The 23248-nt window shown below is 44.1% G+C and overlaps 1 protein-coding gene across 4 annotated transcripts; it reads left to right on the top strand.

Annotated features, from left to right (window-relative positions):
* Positions 1-488: 488 nt before the first annotated feature.
* PNLDC1 (PARN like ribonuclease domain containing exonuclease 1) lies at positions 489-11799 on the top strand. Of its 4 annotated transcripts, none has more exons than XM_023924593.2 (19): positions 489-617; positions 1079-1130; positions 1251-1324; positions 2232-2265; positions 2390-2513; positions 3115-3203; positions 3480-3586; positions 4916-4995; positions 5929-6066; positions 6605-6674; positions 6927-7012; positions 7240-7295; positions 8322-8386; positions 9221-9274; positions 9489-9531; positions 10058-10157; positions 10605-10780; positions 10946-11044; positions 11614-11799. In XM_023924593.2, the coding sequence occupies exons 1-19, from the start codon at positions 542-544 to the stop codon at positions 11678-11680; spliced, it is 1590 nt and encodes a 529-aa protein (XP_023780361.2). In that variant the 5' UTR covers positions 489-541; the 3' UTR covers positions 11681-11799. The 4 variants fall into 4 exon arrangements, 2 of the variants coding, with proteins under 2 accessions (XP_023780361.2, XP_023780360.2); XM_023924592.2 differs by having other exon boundaries at positions 490-617; positions 8319-8386; XR_015283236.1 differs by having other exon boundaries at positions 492-617; positions 10058-10174.
* The last annotated feature ends 11449 nt before the right edge of the window (positions 11800-23248 follow it).

The raw sequence follows: 23248 nt of genomic DNA, 5'->3' as shown, positions 1-23248 counted from the left end.
TGTGTTGGAAGCCCTCTGACGGGCAAGTTCAGGGCGGCCAGCCTGGTCAGTGCACCTCCTGTACCTGTGTCCCGGTGCTGTACTCGTGTTTGGGGCAGGAGAAGGGAACACCAAGGGTGTGTGCCGGGCTTTAGCGTGCGGGTGAGCTCGGCCCACTTCTGGCATCTGTACGAAATCCTCAGTGTTCGACTGACATAATGAAAAAAAAACCCCACTGTTTTACTGGATTTTTACCTAATTGTTGGTTCATAATAATAACAACTCTCGGATAGTGACGGCCTCTGTGCGACCTGCATTTCCAGCAGACGCGCAGTAGGAGCTGCCCCTGCGCTCCCCGTGAGAGCGGGCTGTGGCGGGCGCCTTCTCAGCCTCTCCAGTTTCCAGCCTAAACCTCCCCGTCCTTTGTTACCGCCGCTCGGGTCGCGCTCGAAGCTCCCACGGCGCTGCCTTTCCCATCCCTTACTGCGGATCGGGCCCGCCCCGCGGGGCAGCGCCGGGCACGCAGGCGCGCCGGGCCGGGCCGGGCCTCGGGAGGGCGGCGATGGAGGTGGGCGCGGAGGGCTTTGCCCGGCACCTGCCGCGCCTCAGGCGCCTCATCCTCCGCGCCGCCTTCGTGGGTGAGCGTCCGGGGCGTCTCGTCCGGCCCCAGTGCTGCCCTCGGGCCCTGGCCGACGTAGGGTCCCGGGCACTGAGGGGTACTGCAGCCGATAATGGCGCTGCTGCGCCCAGAACAGCGAGCGCTGAGGCGCGGGGATTCAAATAGGCTGGAGAGACTGGAAAGGGAACCCCGGCTGCGGTGCTGGCCTCGGCTCGGCGTGCTGGGGCCGGGGGTGTTAAGGGTTCGGGTGGGGCACGAACACTGCACAGGGTGAGGCAGGCCCCTCTGAGGGGCGTGGGGGAGGTGTCCCTGCCTCAGGAAGGAGGCGGCTGGAGGTGTAAGCCCCGCTGCTCACGAGCCTGCTTCCTGTGGTTTGACAAAGATTACGGTGAAAAGAAGCGTTTGAGAGCCGCCGTCCTGGTGCTGGTGAAGCGCATGCCTCATATTTCATATTCTTTTGTGTTCTTTCCACCTCAACAGCCCTTGATATGGAGTTTACTGGTTTGCATTCTCTACAAAACAACGAGCCCAGGTAAAGGTGTTGGACTTGAAGTGTGAGAGAGACTTATTGCTCTAGCCCTGTGAGAACAACCTGTGTATAGCAACCCTTCACGTGTCCGCTCTCCTTTCCCCAATTGTGGTTTTGTTCTAGCCTGTTTGACTCCCCTGCGGAGCGGTATGTGAAGGCCAGGCAGAGTGTTCAGCGCTTCACTCTCGCTCAGCTTGGTAAGTGCTGCTCTGACATGGAAAGTAATCTCCCGAGGTCGTACAGGTACCTGGCCTTTTGCTAACAGGTCGTCATGCAGGTGACTCTGGCCGTAATTCACTCATTCGAGAGACATTTGCTTGTTGGGTTTTTTTTTCCCTCAGCTTTTTAATAAATCATATAAAGTCAGGTGGGCTATATAGTTTTTACTGGTCTAAAGTTGACCATATTTAAAGGTCACAGTTAAAAATACAAGGCTTTTAAATCAGAGGATGTGAGCAAGAAGCATATGACGGCAGTTCCTGTTCAAAGCTGTCTCATTTGTTACAGTGCGTTATGAGTAAGGGGACTCTGAGGATAATGAAGGCTGCTATTTTTGTTATTCCTAAAATAACAAATCAGCATGAGAAAGGGCCTATGGAGGAGGGCTATTGACAGTTAAGAAAGGAGTCAAGCTGGCTCGAAAACAGTTTGAAATATTGTTCAAAGTCTTGGGGTATGTAAGATCTTAATATGCCTTTTAGGGATTAGCAGAAGAAAAAAGAACCTGAGAAGTAAAACCCATGTTTCAGTCCTCTGTGGTGCCTAGCTTGTTCCAGACCTTACTGTGGTATAGTTGAATCTGCATACTCATCTGTGTATGTACAGTCAGAGACTCATCACCATCTCACCTCTTGCCCATTGCTCAGTCTGTTATTTAATTCAGATTTGACTCCATTTCCCACATAGCAGTGAAAGGTTGTCCCCTTCAGCTTTCAGGAATCCAGGGAGTGGCCTGGCAGTTGCTGCAAGGATTGGCACAGTGACATTCGTGAATGGAAAACATGTATTTCTTGAAGGGTTCCCCACATCCCCTATCTAATTTGCATGCTATGTGTAGACGTACAGCTAAACGTTGCCATCTCAATAGAGGTTTCTTTCTTTTAGGGCTGGCAATATTCTCAGCAGAAAATTCAAACAAGTAAGTAAAAAAGCAGTTTTATGTTACAATGAGGATAGTGCAGTAGAGATTTTTTCCATAATTCCCTTTGGGTGGAGTTATGTCTTGTAATTATCTTCTAGAGATATTTTTCTTTTCATTTTAGGTATGTGGTGCATTCATACAACTTTTTTCTCTTTCCCTCCACACTGGGAATAAGGGATGTCGAATTTACCCTCTCTGCATCTAGTATTCAGTTCCTGTCTCATTATGGCTTTGACTACAACAAGGTATGTAATCTGCTAGAAATGCAGAACAGAGGAAATCTGTGCAACTGCAGAAGAAATCAGATTAGTATCCTTAAATATTATCTTTCTGGGATAAATAGAAGCTTCCTAAAGTATGGATGCATCATGCAGTTGATTATGAACAGGGGTAATGAGTGCTGAACTAATGTAAAGACAATAACCACATCCTCAGCAGTCTCAGACAGGCAGCCTTCCTCAAAAAAACCCCAGAAACCTATCTCTGGTGAGCTAAGGATTTACTAAACACTGGGGGTGTCTTTATTATCCATGACGGTGCAGAAGTATCTGTTTACCAGCATCCTATATATTGCCACTTTTCCCGTAAAATAGAGACTTTGTCATCCTGTAAGAGTACTGTTTTGCAAGGAGGTGTCTGACTTCTTGACTCTTGGAAGCATCTTATTAAAGGAAAGGTAAAATTAGAGCAAAAAAAATGATTACAGTTGACAGATAATCCTTTTCTTTCCTCCATACCTGTTGTATTGCTTACAGTTTGTTTGTCCTGACTAACCTGCCAATTCTCTAATGTGCTGTGAAAAAATCCAGGGGAATGTAACCAAACTGGCATTTCGTCTCCCCTCAGTTTCTCAAAGATGGAATCCCATACATGAATGAGGTACAGGAGAAGATCCTTAGGCAGCACCTCTTAGCAGGTACCTGGAAAGTCTGCAGGTGAGCACTTCTCAGAGACGTGTCTCCTCAGTACTGAGTTCATGGCTCAGCTTCACTCAGATCACTTTTTGTAGAAATACTGAAACCTGCTGGTTTGAACACCTCGCTGCCAGCTGTTCCAGCATGCTGTGGTGTCTGAAGGAAGATTGAGATCGCAGGATGTTATGTGGAGAATTGGGTGCATGTTGGGAAATGAAGCTTTTGCATTCCTACAGCAAGGCACAAGGCTTCATCTGTAAAGAGCATTTCTCACATTGCCTCTTTCCCCTCATCCAGTGCTAATAATGCAAACAGGGATGTCCTGAAGAAAGCTATTGATGAAGTGACCTCTTGGATAGCTGCAGCAAAAGAAGAGGATACTATGATTCTGCAGGATCTGAATGGTATGAAACAGTGCCTGTCTTAGACACCTCTGGGCTCTGAGTGGCTTCATCATTTCTTGTGAACTTCTGGGGCTATAACTGTCCTTTCTTCTGTTAAATTGCTCTACTGAGAGGGAAAGCACCAGTGCCCATCCTGCCTTTACAACTCTTTACCCCAGTTTATACTTGGGTTCTGCTTTTCTGCTCTGTTGGGGTGATGGGTCTTTCTGAAGCAGAAGTGGATGTTTGGATGCTTGGAGCATGCTTTGTGATAATGGACTTCCATTTTGTGCTTCTTCTGAGCAGCAACTGGGGAATTTGTAGTTACTCTGAATCAGGATAAGGTTTTACATGTTTTAAATCCTGGGTGATCTGGCTTTTTGTTGATTTTCTTCCTCTCCTTTCAGAGCTTAGTCCCTGTCATGTGGAGCAACAGGGAGCCCCATGGAGACACATACATGCCAGTGGGAATTAACAGGCTACTTACTCCCTGTGTTAGGTTTTGGGAGCACTGTAGCAGAGCTGAGGAACTTCTGTGCTGGCTTGAAGAACAGGGAATTTTTGCAGGGAATAATTTGTAGGTTTATTCACAGAACCCACAGCTTAATCTTCTAGGTCAGGGAATAAAATATAGAAAAGATTAGGAAAACCAGAGTATTCAAGGCTTTGTCTGTTGACTTTTTTTGCAGAGTATGCAATAAGAGGGGTGGAGACTGTGCTGTGCTTTTTATCTGCTTTGTCAGCTATATGAGATACTGATGTTTTAATAGAGTCTGGCACTGGTGAGCACCTGTGATAAGAAAGACTTTTAAGTAAGCAAGAATACTGATTCAGGTGTCTCTTTTAATGCTATTCACAAGAGGACAGGGTTAATTCCTTATCAACTGCGGGGGAAAATGCATTGGTACCCTTTGTGTGCTTGGTTTCTGGGTCTGTTGCTCTGAAACTGTCCAAAACAGCATCTTTTTCAGTGTAGTAGCCTTCTTCCCTCTTCAGTCTTTTCCTTTCCTCCATGTCCTTACAAAAGCTCATTTGCCTGAAATTTTCACTGTGATTTTTGGTTTTTGGGTTTTTTTTGTTTATTTCTGTGGGTTTGTGGTTGTTGTTTTGGGTTTCTTATGTGTGTGTGTGTGTCTCTGTATTTTTTGTTTGTTTTGTTTCTGTCATTGTGTATGGTAATGTACCAGGATCATTTGTTGAATAATATTTTGTATACATTGGGGGAGAAGCACATGGTCAGTCTGTCTCTCTAGAGGAATGATGTGTTTTCCTTAATAGGCTTGTCTGCACCTCTGAAGCTTTTACTGCCTTTTTTTTTTCTTTTTTTTTTTTTTTTTCCTTGTGTCATAGGCTATCATATGCTTGAAGTTCAGCTGGTTCTGAGGCAGGCTCTTGAAAATGTTTGGACAGAACCTCTTGGAGACAAGAAGGTGAGATGGAAATGTGGACATTTTGAAAAAGAGGATTTCTCTCTGGACAGACAGGGTCAAGGAGGAGGTGAAAACAATGACAAAGGAAATGTTGATTGTGGGATCCTAAGAAAAGGGATACAGAAAACTGAGCAGCTCTGGTTTCTGTTTGTCCTGTAGCCCCAAAATCCCTTTAAATGGAAGTGCTTGTCCTTGGAGCTCTTCTGGAGGCATCCTGTCTGTGTCTTCAGACTTAATATAAAAGTCCCTCCTTCAATACCTCCACAAGAGTGTACAGTTTTAGCCCTTTTTGTGGTTTTCTTTTGTTGACTTCTGCCACAAAGTTGGAGACTTTTACTCTGTGTTATTTGCTGTTTTGCTATTCACTACTGGTATTTTACATTTGGTGCAATATTTTCTCTATTAAAACTATGGCTGTGAACATCTCAAACATGGTTACGAGTATGATATCAATCAGTTTCTTAGATTTAGCTTACAGAAATCTTTTTTTTCGTATTGGTCTGATAGCCAGTGTCCTTGGAATATTAGATTTACCCAGCCTTCTCATCTGAAGCATTGACTTTGGGGACTCAGCTTCTATGATTGCTGTTTGTTTCTGGGTTTTTGGTACCATGAACTTTACCATATTATGAAGTTAATGTTGAATTAGGTTCATTAATTAGGTGCTCAAAAAACCATGATACCTTCCTTTGGTAGGAATCATCCTTTTAAGTAGAGAAGCACAATTAACACTCGCTTTGAGCAGGCCTGTTCAGTTACTGGAGCACTGATCTCCATATGGAAATGAGACAGTCCCAAAGTCCCAGGGGATGCAGTTTTTCTGTCCTTGAGTGCCTTGAAGCTGGACTTGACCTCAGCATTACTGAACCCCAGTAAGCAATGTACATACAACTAACATGGGAGGCTGAGATCATCACTGACTCTTCTTTCCAGGTCATGGTGAAAAAAGTGAGTCCAAAGCATCGTCAGCTTCTGGAGAACTCTTCTTATGACCACTGTCAGAAAAAGCTCATTCTCCTGTCTGCCCGGGGCTTCACCAACCTCTTCCATATACTTGTTAAAGCCAAGAAGGTAAAATGCCTTAACCCTACTCTAATTTTGCTGTGTTAAATGCAATATTAAAAATCATGGTGTTAGAGTCACCATCTAAGAAAGCTGAGCAGATTCTTGCCTTTTGGGCACGGTGTGCTTTTCAGCATGTGACAGACTGCTGGTCTTTGTGTGGAAATTCTTACGTTCTGTATGCAGCTTATCAAATGGATTTTAGAGCAGCGTGTGCAGCAAAGACCATCCCTGCCCTTGTGAGTGAGCATATAAATGTGATGGCTGGAATCCTGTTCAGCTGAACTGAGAATCTGCTTAGCCCTTTAGGTCCACTGGAAATGGAATGCTGCTGAGACAATACCCTCTCACAAAGTTCACAAGTCTGATTTCCTGCAGGCTGTAGTCCTGTGAGCCTTGCAGCCTGAATGACTCCTGTGCGAGCATGTGTGGATGTCGTTTGCTGGAGGAAAGGGTTACAGCTGTTGAGTGTGCCTGTGTTGTTTATCTCTGAGCTCACTTCAGAAATGTGCTCCAATGGGCTGCTATGTTTATATTCCTCCTGTAGCCCCTGGTGGGACACAACATGTTCATGGACCTTATGCATCTTCACGACAAGTTCTACAGGCCTCTCCCAGGTACTGCTGTGTGTAGCTGCTGTCCCGGGCTCCTGCCTTTGCACTGGGGGTGGAACAAGAGGTGCAGTGGCCATTTGCCACCACAGACACCTGCAGGGCTTAGCAAGCAGCAGGGCTGGTTGCCTCTTCTGAATTCTAAATGCTGGAGGGGGCATCGTTGCCTGCTGTCATTTCTCTTTCCTATTACTTTGTGATTCCGTTGGATTTTCCCCAGTGTCCTGATGCCTTTCTCCACATGTGCTTTGCTTTCAGAGAGCTATGATGAGTTTAAAAGGAACATTCACACCCTGTTTCCCATCATCATAGACACCAAGACTGTAACAAAGTCTGTGCAGAAGGTGAGATGCACAATTTTTTTTGTTTGGAGTTCAAACTTGTGTTTCACCCAAGAGAAAGAAGGTATCTTTCCTCAGTGCCCTATGATGCTAACAGAACTGCAACCATTTCTCAGTGTTACCTTGAGAAGTTCTAATTTTAGATCTCATTTAACAAATTGCCAATGCAAGTAATTGAATTCACCGTAAGTTCTGTCATGGTTGGTTTTCTAATACAGTCTTTTTTATAGAAATGTCTGTTTCCTCGAGTATCCAGTCTTTTGGAGGCATATGCAGTTTTGTGCAGGTAAGCACTGGCCAGTAGAGCTTTCAGCAATCCCTCTGTCTTCTTTGGAAAGATATTTCACATTCAGCCGTTTCCCATGTTCATACTTTCCCTCCTCTCAAATGTTTTTCAATTGGATCCTTGTCTTTCTAAATTTAAGAGCAAAGGATTTGCACATCTTTCTTATAAAGGAATTGTGTAGTAAATTATTTGTTCTGAGTCACTTCTTGCATTGAATCACCATTTTATTGGTCACGAATTTGGTTTACGTATAGCTGTACACGCAACTTGAGAAATATTTTGCTTATGTCATGTTCTGAAATGAGATTCAGCTCTTGGTGAAAATACATCCTAATTTCAAATGCCTGTCCTAAGAGAGGCTGCACCGAGCCCAAAGCAGTAACTATAGGCAGTGTTTAAATGGAACACATGAGTAGATGTTGTGTCTCATGAGCTTAGTTACGATGTGGTAGGAGACTTATTTCACACTTCTTTTGTGAATTAGTTTTCTCCATGTCAATTTTGCTAAGGAAAGGAAAATTCTGCCTGTTCCCCATTACCTCCTAGTTCCAAGAAGAAGATGCAAAATTATTATTTTTTTAAAAAACAGTATTGGGAATCTGAGGGTTTGTTTATTAGCAATTTCAGACTGCATATTCTGCTTGATTGTTCTCTTTTATTTCAGTCATTCCAGTGGTATCTGTTTATCCTCTAGGGTTCACCATTCAAATAGAACCATATAGTCAACCTCTTTCCCTGCAGTTTTGCTCACTTTTTTTTTTTTGGGTATGCAAATAGAACAGATTTGCTGCTTACAAGTTTTGAGTGAGGGAAGAGACTAAGGAAGTATTTAGGGGTTAATTTTCAGGAAGAAAACTGGTAGATATTACTCAAGTAAGTATTTGGCCTTTTCCTAGAGGCCTACCAAAGTTCATTTTAAAGTCTCCAGTAGCTTTTTCTGAAGTGACAGGTCACTAGACAACAGTAACTCTTCTCTAACATACTGAGGAAAGACAAAAATCTCACACATCCACTTGTCTTCAGCAGCAACCTAAATCCCAAAGGTCCACCGTGCCCTGTTATAGCTCTTGCAAGTGGCTGCTCAAGATACGGTATGTTCTTAAGCAAATCTTCACAGTCAGATAGATCAAAAGAGGTTTGTTGTACTCCATGAATGACCACATGTAGAGCATGAGGGAATGCCAGTGGATCTGCTGAATTTGCCCAGAGTTGCTGATACACATTTTTGTCCAGACCCAAAGCCTGGGCTCCTAAGACGTGTATTTTGCACATCCCTGGTGGCTGCTGAGGGTAGTGCAGGGCAGGTTTGCCTCATGCTGCTGGTACAGACACCATTTACACTATGTTGGGCTGATCTGAATCTGACTTGGGCTGTGAAGAGTCAGAAGCCCTTGGAAAGGGCAAGGGGAGGTGGGAAACAGCTGTCTTAGAAGGGAAAGTAAAAGGAGCTAATGGCAAAGGAGCAGGAGTTTGGTGGCTGGTGTGCAGGGTTAGTGATGCCTATGCAGGAGGTTGTGTCCAGGACATGGTGTGATACTGGCTGTGAGGCAGATGTTTTCTGGCTTCTCCTGGCAGCATCGTGTCCTGCAGCACAGGGCCTCCTGTGTTTTGAAATGGTCCCCATGCCATCAGTAACATAGATGACACAGTTTGGTTTAGACTTTCATGAAAGTTAAAATTTTTTAATGTGCATCCTGCTAAGCTTTTCAGACATTCATGTAACTGCTGCTTCTTTTTTGGTGCTGTTTTAAAATGCATGTTAGAAGCACAGACTTTTTAATGAGTGTAAAGTTTTCAGGGTGAGGAAGGAAACAGAGCTGAGGGGAGGGGGAAAAGAACCTTATGAATTAGGATTCTGCAGTGTAGTAGTTTTCACAGCATGCTGGATGTGTTTATTTCTTACTGATTTTGTTGGACACTTACAGCTGAGAAGAAATGTCCTCATGAGGCAGGCTATGATGCATTTCTTTGTGGTTCAGGTAAAGTGCTTCTTAAAAACTCCTCAGATACTGTGTTGGGATTTGGCAATCTTTTCCTTCTCTTTAGATCTATTTGATGCTAAGAAATATTTGTTTATATACAGTCTGTTGCTGTTAGTAACTTAGCTGCACTTCAACACATTTTTGCTTTCTATGTATTTAGCTGTGTTTCTCTAGGTTTTTTCTAATGCTACCTCATTATTCCTTTCTCTAGTTCTTCTGATGTCAGCTCATTTGCTACTGTGCAGATCCACAGAGTGAGTAATGCTTAAGTGTTGACTGAAAATTGCATTACGTGGGATGTTTTCCTATGGAAAAGAGTCCTCCGTTTGCTCTGGCTGACTTTTTGTTTCACAGGCTGGCCTTCCTTTTGGACAAAAGAAAGTGTCATTGAAAATGTCATGTTCTAATTAGATTTTTATTTTATAAATCTGAAAGTAGTAGTTTTATGTCAAAGCTGACATTTTAAAAATGAAATCAGGGCCATGTGATCAGGGCTCAGAGGTTGGGAAATGACATTGTGACTTCTTTATTCTTGAACAAGCTCTCTCAAGTTCAGTTCACTTGGGTAAGGGTCAAATAATTTTCCATTAGTTTCCATTTTTGAAATGTCTGTGAATCAGTGCCTTCAGTTAAATTCTCTTTTCTTGTAGCTTTTTGACTTCTGTAGGAAGCTACTAAGATCTGAAATTTCTGTTCTGTCACAAATTGAAGAGCTTGACACTATGTAGCAGTGCAGCACTGGAGAAGCAAAACTTTGTTCTCTTTTGTTTTCTGATTCAGTGATGCAGTGGAGGCTGATCCTTCTTTCTCGCAGTATCTCACCGTGTTAGCTGAGCATGTGAACAAAGTGAATTTCATCCGAGGTGGTGTTTCAAGCATTGTGCGTATGAATTGCAGGTCTGTGACCTGTTTGTGGGGTGCATAGGTCGGTAGCCTACTTGATAGCTTCCTTAGAGGAGAGGAATCCACTGGTGCTGGGGCCCACCTTGGCAGAAATTGTCGTCATACAAGTGATGCAGTGGGCCTTTTAAAATGGCCAGTGAGTTGAATTTCTGCTTTGCAAAATGTATTCATGATGTTATTCTGTAAGATGGCATTAGCCAGTTTACATTGCTGTTTCTCAGGTAGTTTCTCCTAGGTAGGTGTGACAGTTTGCTTTTATGATGATATTAAATGAATCTTGGGGCAAAAAAAAAACAACTTTTACACCAACAGCAGCATTATACTGTCATTTATTAGTCATGTTCTGCATATTTTCTGATTATATTAATAATGCCTCTGTAGTATTTCCAAATTCAGGTATGTCTCTATATTGCACATTTTCCAGAATTTGTCTGGGGAAGATGCTCCTTGCCGTCATCCCCCTGCCTTGGTTGTTCATGTCCGAGGCTGGCCAGGGCTGACCGAGGGACAGATTTACCAAGAGTTTAAAGCTCGCTGTCGCTTTGATGTCAGACGGCTTTCAAAGAACCAGTTCGTTCTGCTCTCCCAGAAGTACAAGCAGTAAGTGATCAGAAAGTCTTAATTTTCAGTCCTTTCTTCCTCTCATCCAGGCCTTTGTCCCTAGCTCTCTCTGCAATGACAGCTCTTGGATAGAAATTTCTGTCCTGAGCTGTGGGGTGCTGTAAGCACCCTTCGGGCTGAGCTCAAGCTGTGCTTTCATTGCAGCGTCAGGCTCGTCCTGCGGGACTACAGGCACCACCCTCACCTGCAGGTCTCCATCTATCGCCACTGGAGGCACTCGCCGAGCGTGAACTGCCTGCTGCAGTGAGTTGCAGGAGCACGGGAATGGGGTTGGGGGAAGCATTCCTTTCAGGTCCGAGGTCCTGGCACAGCAGCAGCCTGCCACGTGTTTGCAATGTCCTCCTGCCAGCCCCTCGGAGAAACAGGGGACTCAGAAGCAGGTTTGCTTGCTGACTGCTGGGTGGCTGCTTGTGAGCTTTCAGCCCTGGGTGACTGGACTTTAGTCTCACTCATGATTAACCCAGGAATGTTACCCTTTGGATAGCACAAAACTGTGTTTGTGCTGTCACAGCAGAGAAGTGGTAATCTTACGAGCTGTAGCACCAGCTCTAATAAGCTTGGTGAGAAGGAGGCAGAATCTCAGGTGTGGGATGGATGTGGGGTTTTTTTTCCTACAGCTGAGTTGAAAGCTTGGTAGTGGAAGAGAATTCCAGATTCAAAGTGCACCCCTCTTGTGAGGTGGTGACTGATGATCATGGAAGGTGAATTTCTGCCTTGACGTGGTTTGGAAAGGAATCTAAGCACTTAATAAACATAAAATTAAGCTGTAAATATAAGTAGCCTAACAGCATTTTATTATTCTTGACTCTTAGAATCTCCAGTGTTGTGGCACTGTGGTCTCTGTTGGCCTTTGTGCTCGGAGGAGCTCGTAGCTGTTGACTCTAAAGGACTGCTGTAGAGATGAGATGTGAAGAACACTGATCTTATTTCTTGTGTTTGTTTTGTTTTGTTTCATTCAATAAAATATGAGAAAAAATTAAACAAAAAAACCCCCAAAACTATGATTACTGTTTGAATTATTTTCTTGGAAATGTGTATTTAAAAAGGGGGTGTGTTGGTTTGCAATTTGTGGTATTCTGTAATCTGCTCAAAACATCATCTCCTGAAGGGGGAGATGAGTGTTTCAATGCCTAATTTACTTTGGTCCTGTACAGGTTCTTCACAGCTGTTCAGACCTTCAGTTTGTTCCCAGTGGCAGTGTTCACTGCATAAAACACATTTCTGATAAAGTTTGGGAAGTCATGAAATGAAAGATGCTGGTTCTAGTTTCAGTAGTAAAGCAGGGAAATGTCACTGTTTACCAGATGAAAACGGGCAGAGTTGATGGAGAAACCACTCTTGTGGCTCATGACAGATTCTGGGGGGAATAGTAAATAATTTGCAGTGCTGTCAGTGTAGTATCATGCACTGGTATTTTCAGTGGCAGTGTAATTGAAGTTTGACACAGATAAGTGGAATTTATCAGGTTCCAATTTGTGCAGTATACAGAGATCAGGTGAGTCAGCACACATTTCTGTTTGCTTCTAGAGCAGAGCATGTGAGCAGTCCTTTATCCAAAATAGCATGAGACATGCTTTGTGCATCAGTTTCTCTTGATATACCAGGAGTGTTTGTCAATCCAGGGAATTTGGTCTTCTGACATTTTTCTTATTAATCTCTTCTCTTCTTAAAAATAACTTGTTGATCCAGGGTTTCCATATAATGATTCCTAGATGTCATTAGTCAGACTTAATTGGATGGGGCCTATGCTCACCTAAAAAGCAGGATCTGCCTTTAATTGACTGTAATAAGGTGGGAGTTGCTGCAGGGGGCCTTAAGGCAGCAGCACAGCTCTGCGGTGTGCCTGAGGATCACATGCTCTCTGCTGCTGAGGGCCTGCTGCTCTGCTGCTCTTGAGGGGAGAACGGCTGCGCATCTTCAGATGTGGTTCTTGAGTTCTGCACAGCTCGTGGTTTACAGCTCTTGAATCATAAACAAGCTCCTACAAGACAAGTAACTGACTTCTTGATGATCTTTTTATAGCTCTTCAGTGATGGGGTTCTCTGTCACAGTGCTCCTTCAAGTACAAGTGTGTCTCCCTGCTTATTCTGTAATGTTAGTTTGCCTTCTAGCATCATTAGACATCCCCCTTGTGTCAAGGAGGGCACAGGCTCTTTATGTTGTGTAGGTTTAGGAAGATTTTCTCTGGGATATGTTTTCACATAAGAACATTTCTTGGCTTATGATCTGGGAAACATAATACTCTTGTTCTCTGGGGTCTGGATTCAGCTAGCCATTTAAATGTGGGGAGACAAAGCCTCCCTTGCATCTAATCTTTACAGTCTGGGGATCATGAAGATACAGGTGCTGTTGCCTATGAGAAGCTCAGCAGTTTTCAAGGGAGCATGCACTTTGAAGTAACAAAGAGATGGTTCTGTCTAAATTTTGTTCCTCCCATTTTCTTCTCAGAGTGTGTAGTGGTTAGATTTGCTAATTTCGTTTTCCCGGCTTTAAAGCCCTGGCTTTACATCTTAAGGTGGTGTTCACAAGTTGATCTCATTTCACAATGGTTAAAACATCCGCCAGTTCTCAGAAATGACCGATAATTGGTCAGGAGAAAAGACACCCATCAGCCTCCAGCAGCTTCAACTTCCTTAGCTCCTGAAGCTATCTTAAAGGTAAAGTCACACCATGACAGAATGGCACACAAATAATGACTCAGTTCCCTGCAGTGTTGTTCTCTCTCTTGTTTCACCCTCTAGAGAAGCACACTTCCCTATGAACAAAAGCAGAGATCCTCTCACCCTTTTTAGAGAAACAGTCTATGGGTCTGACCATGTGTTTTCCATTTCCAAGAGTCAAACACACCTCATGTAGCAACGTGGTGTAGTGAATCAAAAGACTTGATTTTCCTGCTTTAGAGATGGGAGAAGGAAGTGACAATTGCTGTAGAACTACTAGATATTCCTAGTATAAATCAGTTAAGTTTATGTGCAGAGTAAAAACATGAAGAGATCAGAGTGAGTTGACTATGTTCTGATCTTCCAAGGAAAGACTTCAGAGAAACAAGTTGCCTTCTCTGATAATCAAGGGTCACTTGCTGCTCAGAGCCTCTTAAAGAGCTTACTGAAATGTACTGGCAGTCAGTTCCTATGAAATGTGTTAGCTGGGGGCTAGTCAAACAAATCACAGCAGAGACATCTGGCCCTGGGAACAGAGCTACGAGTTTTTCTGACCAGCTGTTCATCAAGACACAATCTTCCTTAACATGTCAGTCTGGCCATTCCAACCTCAGCCATTGCTTTTGTTCCACACTAGGGGATTCTTACTAATTGGACTTGGATATATCCAAAGTATTTCAGGTTATGCCTGTTCCTGCCTGTCTCCTGAAAGGAATAGGAGACAGTTTAGAATCTTGTGAGGCCAATTCATGGTGGTACAAGCTGACTTGTAACTCTGGCCCTGAAGAGATGCATGTCAGAGCTTCTGAGTTGTTCTGAGGGCTGGCAGTTCAGAAAATCAAACTTGTCTCCTTTAGACAGTGGTAAAACCACAGCAGAGACCCTAGCAGCAGTTACAGCACATCTGCTTCTTATCACTGTGAGAAATTTGTGCTTCAGCTGAAAGGCTTGAAAGGATAATTCCAACCCTCAATTAAAAAAATGTTAAAATTCAAGTTGTGAAGGTGTACACTAAAAATATAACCCTGCAAATGGAACACTGCAGATCAAAACATATTTATTTACAAGAACAATTTGATTTTTGATATATTGACTTTTTTTAATGTGTTCAAGATTAAACATGTAGGTTTTGATATAACATCTCTACTTCAATGAGAAAGCATGGAAGAGGCAGAACTATCTCTGAATAGTCCTCTGTTCTGCTGCTGCTCATGGCTTCAGTGGTAATAGGCCAGAATCCTGCTGGCACTGGAGGACAGGAGAGCAGGATTTACCTCTCTGAAAAGATACCTTTTCATATAAAAGAAGATTTTGTTTAGTTCTTGTCGCTAAAGGACACAAAATTATTCACACGAATGTCTCTCAGTGTTAGAACAGGAAAAGGCCACTTTATTCTCTGACTCCAGTATTTATAAATTCTCGACAGTGACCAGGGATTGGACAATCAAATTACCACCTTCCCAAGCACACTGGTCATGAGAAACATCCATCAAAAGATGTTTCTTAGAAGGAATGGGATAGACAACCCATGCTTATAGAACTTTCATGGGAAAGTAACTAAAACTATGAAAACATTATCAGAAGGCTTTAAGTCTCAGGGTGGCAAGTTCTATGCTTTCAAATGGTGTGAATCAACAGTTCTTCTTCACAATATGTTTTCATTCAAAAGACATCATGGCAGAAAACCTTGGAACGGTGAAGTTGCAGATGTCTTGCTGGATGAATGAAGTGCAACAGCCTGGTGCCAAGTGCCAGCCGTGCTCAGCCCCTTGGCGGGAGGTTCTCTCACAAGCCAGAATGGCTTTGGCTGTGTTGCAGCACCACAGCTGGGTCAGAACTTTGTGTGCTGATGAAGTGACTGACAAAGTTTCCATATGCCTTAGACATAGGAAGATCTTGCTGTGCAACTGCTCTGTTAACACATTTTTGTGGTGTTCTTTTATATGCAGCAGCGAATCTGATTTTTATTTTCTGGTTTTTATCTCCTTTTTTCCCATGGCTTTTCCCAACAGCCCCTCTCCACTGGTTGCTGTAGTCTCCAGCACTGGAGAACGCCCCAGGAAGGCTGAGTGAAGGGGTAGTGCATGAAATGCCATGGGTGTATTTCATTCAACAACCCTTATGCTTAAGGAAGAGGGGGCGATTGTAGCCAGTCTGACACAAGGGACCCTTGGAAGGAGAGTGTTGCATCAGCCCAGTGCCATCTGAAAGGCATCTCTGTAAAGGCTGTACGGACCAGCAATGCTGGGGAGAGCCCAGATCTCTGATCCCTTGGTTTGCTGGAGATGTGTCACAGCTGACTCCCGTGCTGGCTGTCCTGCAGAGCTGTTGCCATACATCCCGAGGAGTGCTGGTGGAGAGCAACCCACACGAGTGTCTGTCAGTGCTGTGTTAGAAAAACTGTGGCTGAGCAGCGGGGAGGGAAGCAGGACCTGTGCCCCCAGAGACAGGTGGAGCTCACAGCACAGAAGGTGGCAAAGGATTGCTGTGATGCACAGACTGGAAGGAGAACTTATGTGGGCAGAAGCCATGAAAAGATTTTTTTCCAGAGGCCCCTGAGGAGCTGTGAGTTTGTTGCAAGGCAGGAGGCCATGAAAAGTGGAGAAGAGTTGTAGTAGTCAGCATGCATGGAGGATGAGGGAGAGTTTCTGCCTAGTGTGTCACCTCATGCTTTCTCTTGCTGCAGAAACTACCTAGTTCAAGCTTGTGGTTTTAACTAGTTTTAACAAAACCAGTGCTTCAGTATTATGGGAGTGCCTTTGGGCTTCCCTTCTGGGAAGGATCTTGGAACAGTCCCATCTCTGAGGGGTACCTGGGCTGGAGTTGCTCCCTTTTAAGCACAGACAGTATGTAAGAACACTGCCACCTGACATTCAGACTGCTGCCCTGCAGCTTGGACAGGGGGATGAGACTCATATCCTCAGAGAAAGTGGATTCAAATCCCATCAGTATGCTAACAAGTAGGTGAGTAGTTGAATCCTCTTGGACTTTCTCCCCAGCTAAATGAGCATATAGACAGACAGATGTTTCACCAAAGGTAAGATGAAGATGGGACTTCTGCACCACTTCCTCCTCGTGCAGGATGGCCTAGGACACTCTCCAGACACATACTGGCATCCATTCTCCTGTTTCTGGAGATGGCTGTGTTAACCCATTGATCTTCCTCAGCCAAGTTTTAAAAGAAAATAGCAACAGCAAGTGTGTTGGCAAAGAGCCTCCTGTCAGTGATGTAAGTTAGGCTGGATTTTAAAATACCCGTGTGATAGAAATCTGTGAAAGGTAATAGCTGCTGTGCAGGGGAAACACATCCAGTTAAAAAGGAAAATAAAAAAGAGTGGTATTTAGAACTTAAAGACATCTTATTAAACATCACCTAGGTGCACACAAATTAAAGAAATCCTTAAGTACTTCTAAGTTTGAACCTGGTCCACCCATGAACACTCCTGGAGTTTACCTGTGTTTATAAGCGGTGGATGAGTAATCTGCAATCCTCATTTTGAATTTTGAAGAAATACAAACCATTTTACTTGCCCCATGAAACTTGGCACTATTGTTTGGACAGATCTGTCACATGTTCTGACCTAGCTTAAAAAGTTGCTGCTAAAAATTCCTGCTTTGCCTCCAGCTTTTGGTTAACAAAGGTACAGCTGTCTTCATTTCTCACCCTTTAACAAGATGCTTGCTCATAAGAACAGCCAGCCTAACCAAAACAGGCAGTCATTCACTCACTCTGGAACTCATCTGTCCTGTGCATGAAACATGTACAATTGACTTTGTTGTTCCTGCATAAATGTGAGGATTTGAAAACCCACAGGCTCCCACAGCTGCCTGCAGTGCCCAGAATTTGCCCCCTCCCCTGGGATGCAGGACAGAAGCAGCTTGATGTAATTGTTCCACAGGGCCACTGGGTCATGGGAAGCAGTGCCACAGGAGACATGCTGGGCTCCTGGGCCTCCCTTGGGCTCCTGCAGCCTCCAGAAGCTGGGCAGTCTCCAGGGGCTGGACTGGGTCTGGCTGCTGAGTGAGGGGTGTCTGGGGGCTCTCTGCAGCCAGAGGCACCCCTGTGAGGGGGCATGGCTCCATGGCTTGCATTGGAGTTAACACAAGAGTAGTGCACGGTGATGGGGGAGCAGAACTGCAACCAGAGCTCTTCCCAGTTCCACAGGCACCTGGCACCATCTTTAGACTCCCAAGTAACTTGTACGTCTGGCAGACACCTCTGAGTCTACATCTGCTTCCTGCTGAACTTACCGTCCTTTACCTGCATGCTTCCAGTGGTGTCAGTGCTGAAGGAGGCACCTGAAGGAACAAGCAGTGCCTGTCAGCAGCTGCTGCTCATGGTGGGCTCGAACTGAGCAGGAGAAAGGGCTGTGGCTTCACAAAGCACCGCCCCATCCCCTTGCTGCAGGCAGTTCCCAAGGAAGATGTGCTTGCCTGTCAGCTATTTCTATGAGTATTTGTGCTAGAGCAGTGGCCACGAGCTCCTGGCACACATGCTGGGATTAACAGCCTCACTGCTGGTAGGGCAAGAGGACCCTGACCCTGGGATTGGCTCAGCTGGTGACAGCATGGTACTGATAACATGCAGGCTGTGGGTTCAGTCTCTGTATGGGGTATCTGTTTGAGAGTGGGACTCAGTGATCCCTGTGGGTCCCTTCCAACTCAGAATATTCTGTGAATCTGTGAACCTTGGTCCCCCTTTTCTTCCAGTTTTTGGCCCCCGCCACATCCCTGGAGCAGCAACCACAGGAGAGAGATGGACTTTGTCCTTAACAGGGAAGAAGACTTGGAGAAAAAGTTGGATTTGGAGAGAATGGGCAGGAATAGGTGACAGGGAGCTGGAGGTGATGTGAAAGGGTTTGCTGATGATGATCTGCAGGGGGAAAACAGTCTTTAGACAGGAGATTTTGGCACTTCAGCTGCACAGGAGTTTCTTCTTGCTGAAGGTTACCACTTCTCTCAGGGTTTTGCACATTCACTCTCTAATTTGCCACATTCACCACAAATCCCACCAGAGTCAGGCAAGGGGGCTGGAGCAGCTGACATGGACCCAGCAACCTTCAGTAAGGGTCAGTGTTTCTTTCCTGCTACTCTCCTCCCACAACTCTGAAGTTCAGAGATGAACACAACTTCCTCTGTAAGTATGGATTTCCCCTGACACCAACATTTTTCTACTGTGGGGATGGCACTGGCTCTGTGTTCACAAGGTCTTGTTGTCAGGCAGGTGTCCTGGGAAGCTGAATACAACCATGGTTGTCTTGCTCTGCACCCAGCTCACCACAGGCACAGGAACCAGCCCAGACTGCTCTGTGCTGGAGCTGGCTTCTCTGCCCCTTTTAGTCTGCTCAGCTGGCTTGTTCATACTCTGTGTGGAAATTTCCCTTGAATCACTCTGATAGGGATCCTGTGTGATTTTATTTTTTCTAGGGACAGGCTGCCTACCTGGTAGGGTGGATTGAGCATTCCTTCCTTCACTCCTTATTCCTGCAATACCCAAGCATCCTGTTCTGTAGCTACTTGTGGTCCATTTTTTGAGATGTGAAAAGCTGTATCTTATTAAAGTTTAGAAGATTTAGTGGGTTTTGGTGTTTTTCCAAGGAATCCCAAATTCGCCGACAAATGGAGTTTTCACCACAAAAACTGGGACTAGTAAACTTTACCTTTTTTCCCCTCAAAAACTTCTTTCCTTTGCCAATGGCAAAATGCTTGATTTTGTCACACTGCAAATCTGACACCACCACCTGCCACTGGTTTCACCTCCCCCTCAAATCCACTTGTGCTGAAGACTGTGGCCCTTCTTGGGTAATATGTAGCAATTTGCTGTCTTTATAGTCTTCAAAAATCTGAAAAACTCATCCACCTGCAGAGTGCATCCCTTCAAGAGGGTATAACTGAACTTCTGGGTTTCCAACTCATCCTGGCTCCCCCTATCCCATCCATTAAAGCTTTCTGCAGGGCTCTCTGAATGGTTTCTCCAGTTATCTTCTTCTTTCATTCCCTGACACAGAAGGAGGCCAGGGGTTTTGCACTGCTGGTGGTGACACTGAATGAAGCAGAAATGTACACGAGCCTGAGTGCCAGCAATGCAGGAAGCCTTTGTTTCACAGTGGTTTGAGTCCCACTGCACAGCAAGGATGAGGAATGTCATGGCACTGACCACCATGGCAAAGTCAAGCCTCGTTTGGGGGCCTCTTTTAGACAGCGATGAACAAGATCAAACTGGGGAGAACTGTGAGTGCGTTAAAAACGAGATAATTAATGGCTGAAGATAATTATTGCATTGTTGCTCCCAGAGCCCTTAGCAAGCAGTTTGAGAGACTCAATTTCAGGAAATTTCATTTCCTGAAATCCTCCATCCCACTGAAACCAAAGTAATGAAAGATTCTTCTCCTCTTTTGATAAAGATCCAGGAAATATAACCATGTTGGCAAATTGCCTGAATTACAATGTGATTCATCAGCAACTAAGTACTTAACATGGAAACCAATCTGATAAAGTTGTCATTACCATCAAAGAAAAAAATCAACATCTGGATAAAGTCTTGTTTATGTAACTGCAGTTTGTAATTTTTTTAGAGAACAGTGATCTGTATCTCTCTGGGTCAAAATGCTAATTAATGCACTGTGTTAATAGATAAATATATGTTTATCTATAATATATCTAAAATATAAATTTACAAGTATAAATTTGCAAGTAAAGATAGTTCATGGTATCATCCACAGATAGCCTTTTCTTATCTAGCGTAGTTCGCTCATATTTACATAGACTTGGAAAAGTACAAAGTACCCAGCATCTTTTACCCCGTTTATGGTAAAGCAGCTGATAATGTTCAAACTTTGGAGAGAATAGGTCCTACATTTTCCACAAGTCATGAACTTTGTTGTAATTTGCCTCCAAGGATCCAGCTGGGGGTTCAGCACTGATCTCTCACCAGTTCAGCTCTGGTGGGCTGATTTCAATCAGTTCTCTATATCCATCAGAAAAGGGGAGAGCTTGGTTGTGTCCTGGTCTTGTGCTCCCCGAGGCTGTGTCTCAAGGCAAGGAGACTCAGCCTCAGTGCCTCTGTTGTGAGGAAGGGCTGGTACCTGCCTCTGTCACTGTGACCTTCCCCAGTGTGTCCCGGCTTATCTCCTGTCAACAAAGGCTAAGCACCACCTTATCAGTCTGCTTTTAGAGACCTAACAGTGAATGTGCATGGGCATTTTTAGAGTATATAAGTAAGAATAAAACCCTACTGTTGCTCTTTAAAAAGGGACTATAAAAAAAAATAGTTTAGGATGAAATATTTATTTTGGTGCATTTGATCGCCAAGTTTTGAATGAAATGGCAGAAACTCTTTAGGCTGTTTAAATACTTATTTGTGGACTCTCTTAAAAAAGACACAGAAAAAATTGGCTACTAGGTAGCATTGATTTAAAACCATAAGTCAACCAGTATTATAATTCAAATTATTTCTCTTCTCTTGTAAGTAAAGTGGCTCAGAGGCTTTTGTTAAGAGTCTTGCTTTATGCTCACGGTGCCCACACCTCCCACCCCCTTGTCCTTCTTGGTGGGGCTGCATGTGAGCCTTGTGGCAGCCTCATGTGTTTTTTGTTTCCTGTGAAGGAGGAACTGTGGGCACAAAGGTGTAGTCTTGCTATTACCATTGTTTGAGGCTGCCCTGGTCTCCTGAGACTCGCAGGAGACAGCCACCTTCTTTCTCACACAGCTCTTGCTTGCAAGACCTGAAAAGTGAAGCAAGTGGGATGCTGAAGGCTCCACTGGTCATACAAGCGTGGAAAGTCACAGACATACTCATGAACTAGACTGAAGCCAAATAGGCAGAGATTATTAGTACCACTCCTGCACAAAAAGCACTTGAATCCAGAATTCCCAAGGGCAGAAGAGAAGCAAAGGAAAATGCGCTGACTTTTTTTCTGCACTACACTGAAGTAAGATCATTAATGTGCTCAAGAAGGAATGCAGGACTAGAAGAGATCTCTTACTTTGCAAAGCTGAATTTCTTTTTATTGCAATAAAAAAAAAAATAATAAAAAAATCCCATCTTTAAGCTGGTTATTTTCTTTCCTGAAGGTATTCAGGATTTTCTGCCTTTTCTTATTCCAGGCCATCCAGAAGCCATAGTCCTCTGGCACCAGATCAGTTTCCAGCCTAGTTTCACTGTCATGCTAGAGGTGATACAATCTTGTCAGCAGGCAGTCACTCTGACACTTCTAGATAATGTCCAACAGAAGTAATCATATCATTTCCTAACTGGAGCAAAAAGTGTGCTTCACAGGCAGTTTTCCTTAATTTTTCAGAACAAAAAGCGTAAGTCAACATTCAAGCAAGTATCAGGTCGGATCCTGATCCCAGTGAAGCCAAGGAATGAGCTTTGCTGGAGGTTTCAGTGGGAGCTGCTGTGGTAATTAAAATGTTTAAGGTATGTGTTAGACATAATTATTTTTATCTTAAAAAATGCCAGCATGCTACTTTTTGCAGATAATGGGTACTTGTGCATGTGAAGAATTGCAGACATTCAGTGGCAGCCACCGTGCTCATGGTGAGGGGACCCCCAGCTGATCCAGCTCATGATTTCTTTGCCGAGTGTGTTAGTGGTGTTCCAAGTCTGTAGATGAGCCATAAGGGAGGAAAGTGAAAGATAAAGCTGAGGTAGGTCACCATATGCACTCAGACAAGCTCTGGGGCTGATGTAACTGGAGGGACAGCATAATGCCTCCAAAAAAAGGTAACATTTCTTCAATGCTCAGTGTATCTAAAGGGTTAAGGTGACAGAGGTTTTCTTTTCTGCCTAAATTAGGAAAGAGAATAAACTTCTGAGATTCTGTGTTTTGTCTGTATGTCTGTGTCCTGGAAGATCTCTACCAAATAAAGACTTTACATAAACAATTGGACAAAAATAAATTTTCTCCCTGAGGTAGAAGGAGCACGTTGTAAGAGAGGCTGTAGGCAGCCCTCTGGAGCCAGCGGGTGAGTTTGAAATGAGCATGTAGACAAAGAAGAACTTTAATTGCTGGTGGTGTGACAGGAGAAGGGTCTGAAGCAGGTTATCATCAAACTAGTGGCTTGCTGAGTAGAAATGCAAAGAGGACATGGCAGGGAGATACTGAAGATGCCTGCACATTCCACACTCTCCATATTTGTTTTACTCATGCTTTGGTGGCTCTGCACTGAAGTTAAGGAAAATGTCCCATGCCTCTTGGCTTTACAGTTTTTATCTTTGCATCATTCTTCTTTCCATATTTCCAGTCTCTCAAGTCTTACCTGGCACTTCAGGTGTTCAAAAGAAGAAAGTGAACATCTCAAGGGAGAGCTGCAGAAATGATGAGAGAAAGGACAAAGCAGAAAAAAAAAAAAAAACAACAAAGAAAGCCATAAAGAAGGAAGAAGGAAACAGAAACGCCCAAAGCTGTGGACATTGGAGTAATATGGTGGACAAAGGAGGCAGAAGAGTCATTTCAGTACTGCTTATTTTGTTCCTTCTGCTTGGTCCAATTCAACACAGGGCTGAAAGTTTGCAGCCAATGCGGTGGCAGAAATGCTATTTTAAGGTCTATTTGTTTTCAAATCAGCTGTCAAACAGTAGATTCAGCAGCCCAGGCCTTTGCCTAGCCCCAGGAGGACATCTCTGGCTTCTACAGCCATCAGACTGTGCAGCTATCCAGAAGCAGAAAAGAGCAGGGCAGGTGCCCAAAAATGAAATGCTTCCCCTCCTTTCCCCAGAAGTGTTTCCAAATCCTCATCTGAGCTTGGCTTTGGTATATGAGAAATAAATGATCCTAGGAGA

This window comes from Cyanistes caeruleus, chromosome 2 (genome assembly GCF_971803275.1).
Source record: "Cyanistes caeruleus chromosome 2, bCyaCae1.hap1.1, whole genome shotgun sequence".
Lineage (NCBI taxonomy): Eukaryota > Metazoa > Chordata > Aves > Passeriformes > Paridae > Cyanistes > Cyanistes caeruleus.
This window is presented reverse-complemented; position numbering and strand designations above follow the sequence as displayed.

Bases quoted from the DNA above. Each gene is read 5' to 3' on its own strand.
- PNLDC1 (XM_023924592.2), top strand. From the start codon at position 542: ATGGAGGTGGGCGCGGAGGGCTTTGCCCGGCACCTGCCGCGCCTCAGG. The intron at 618-1,078 runs GTGAGCGTCCGG...CCACCTCAACAG, and splicing joins CCTCCGCGCCGCCTTCGTGG to CCCTTGATATGGAGTTTACT. The intron at 7,013-7,239 runs GTGAGATGCACA...TCTTTTTTATAG, and splicing joins TAACAAAGTCTGTGCAGAAG to AAATGTCTGTTTCCTCGAGT.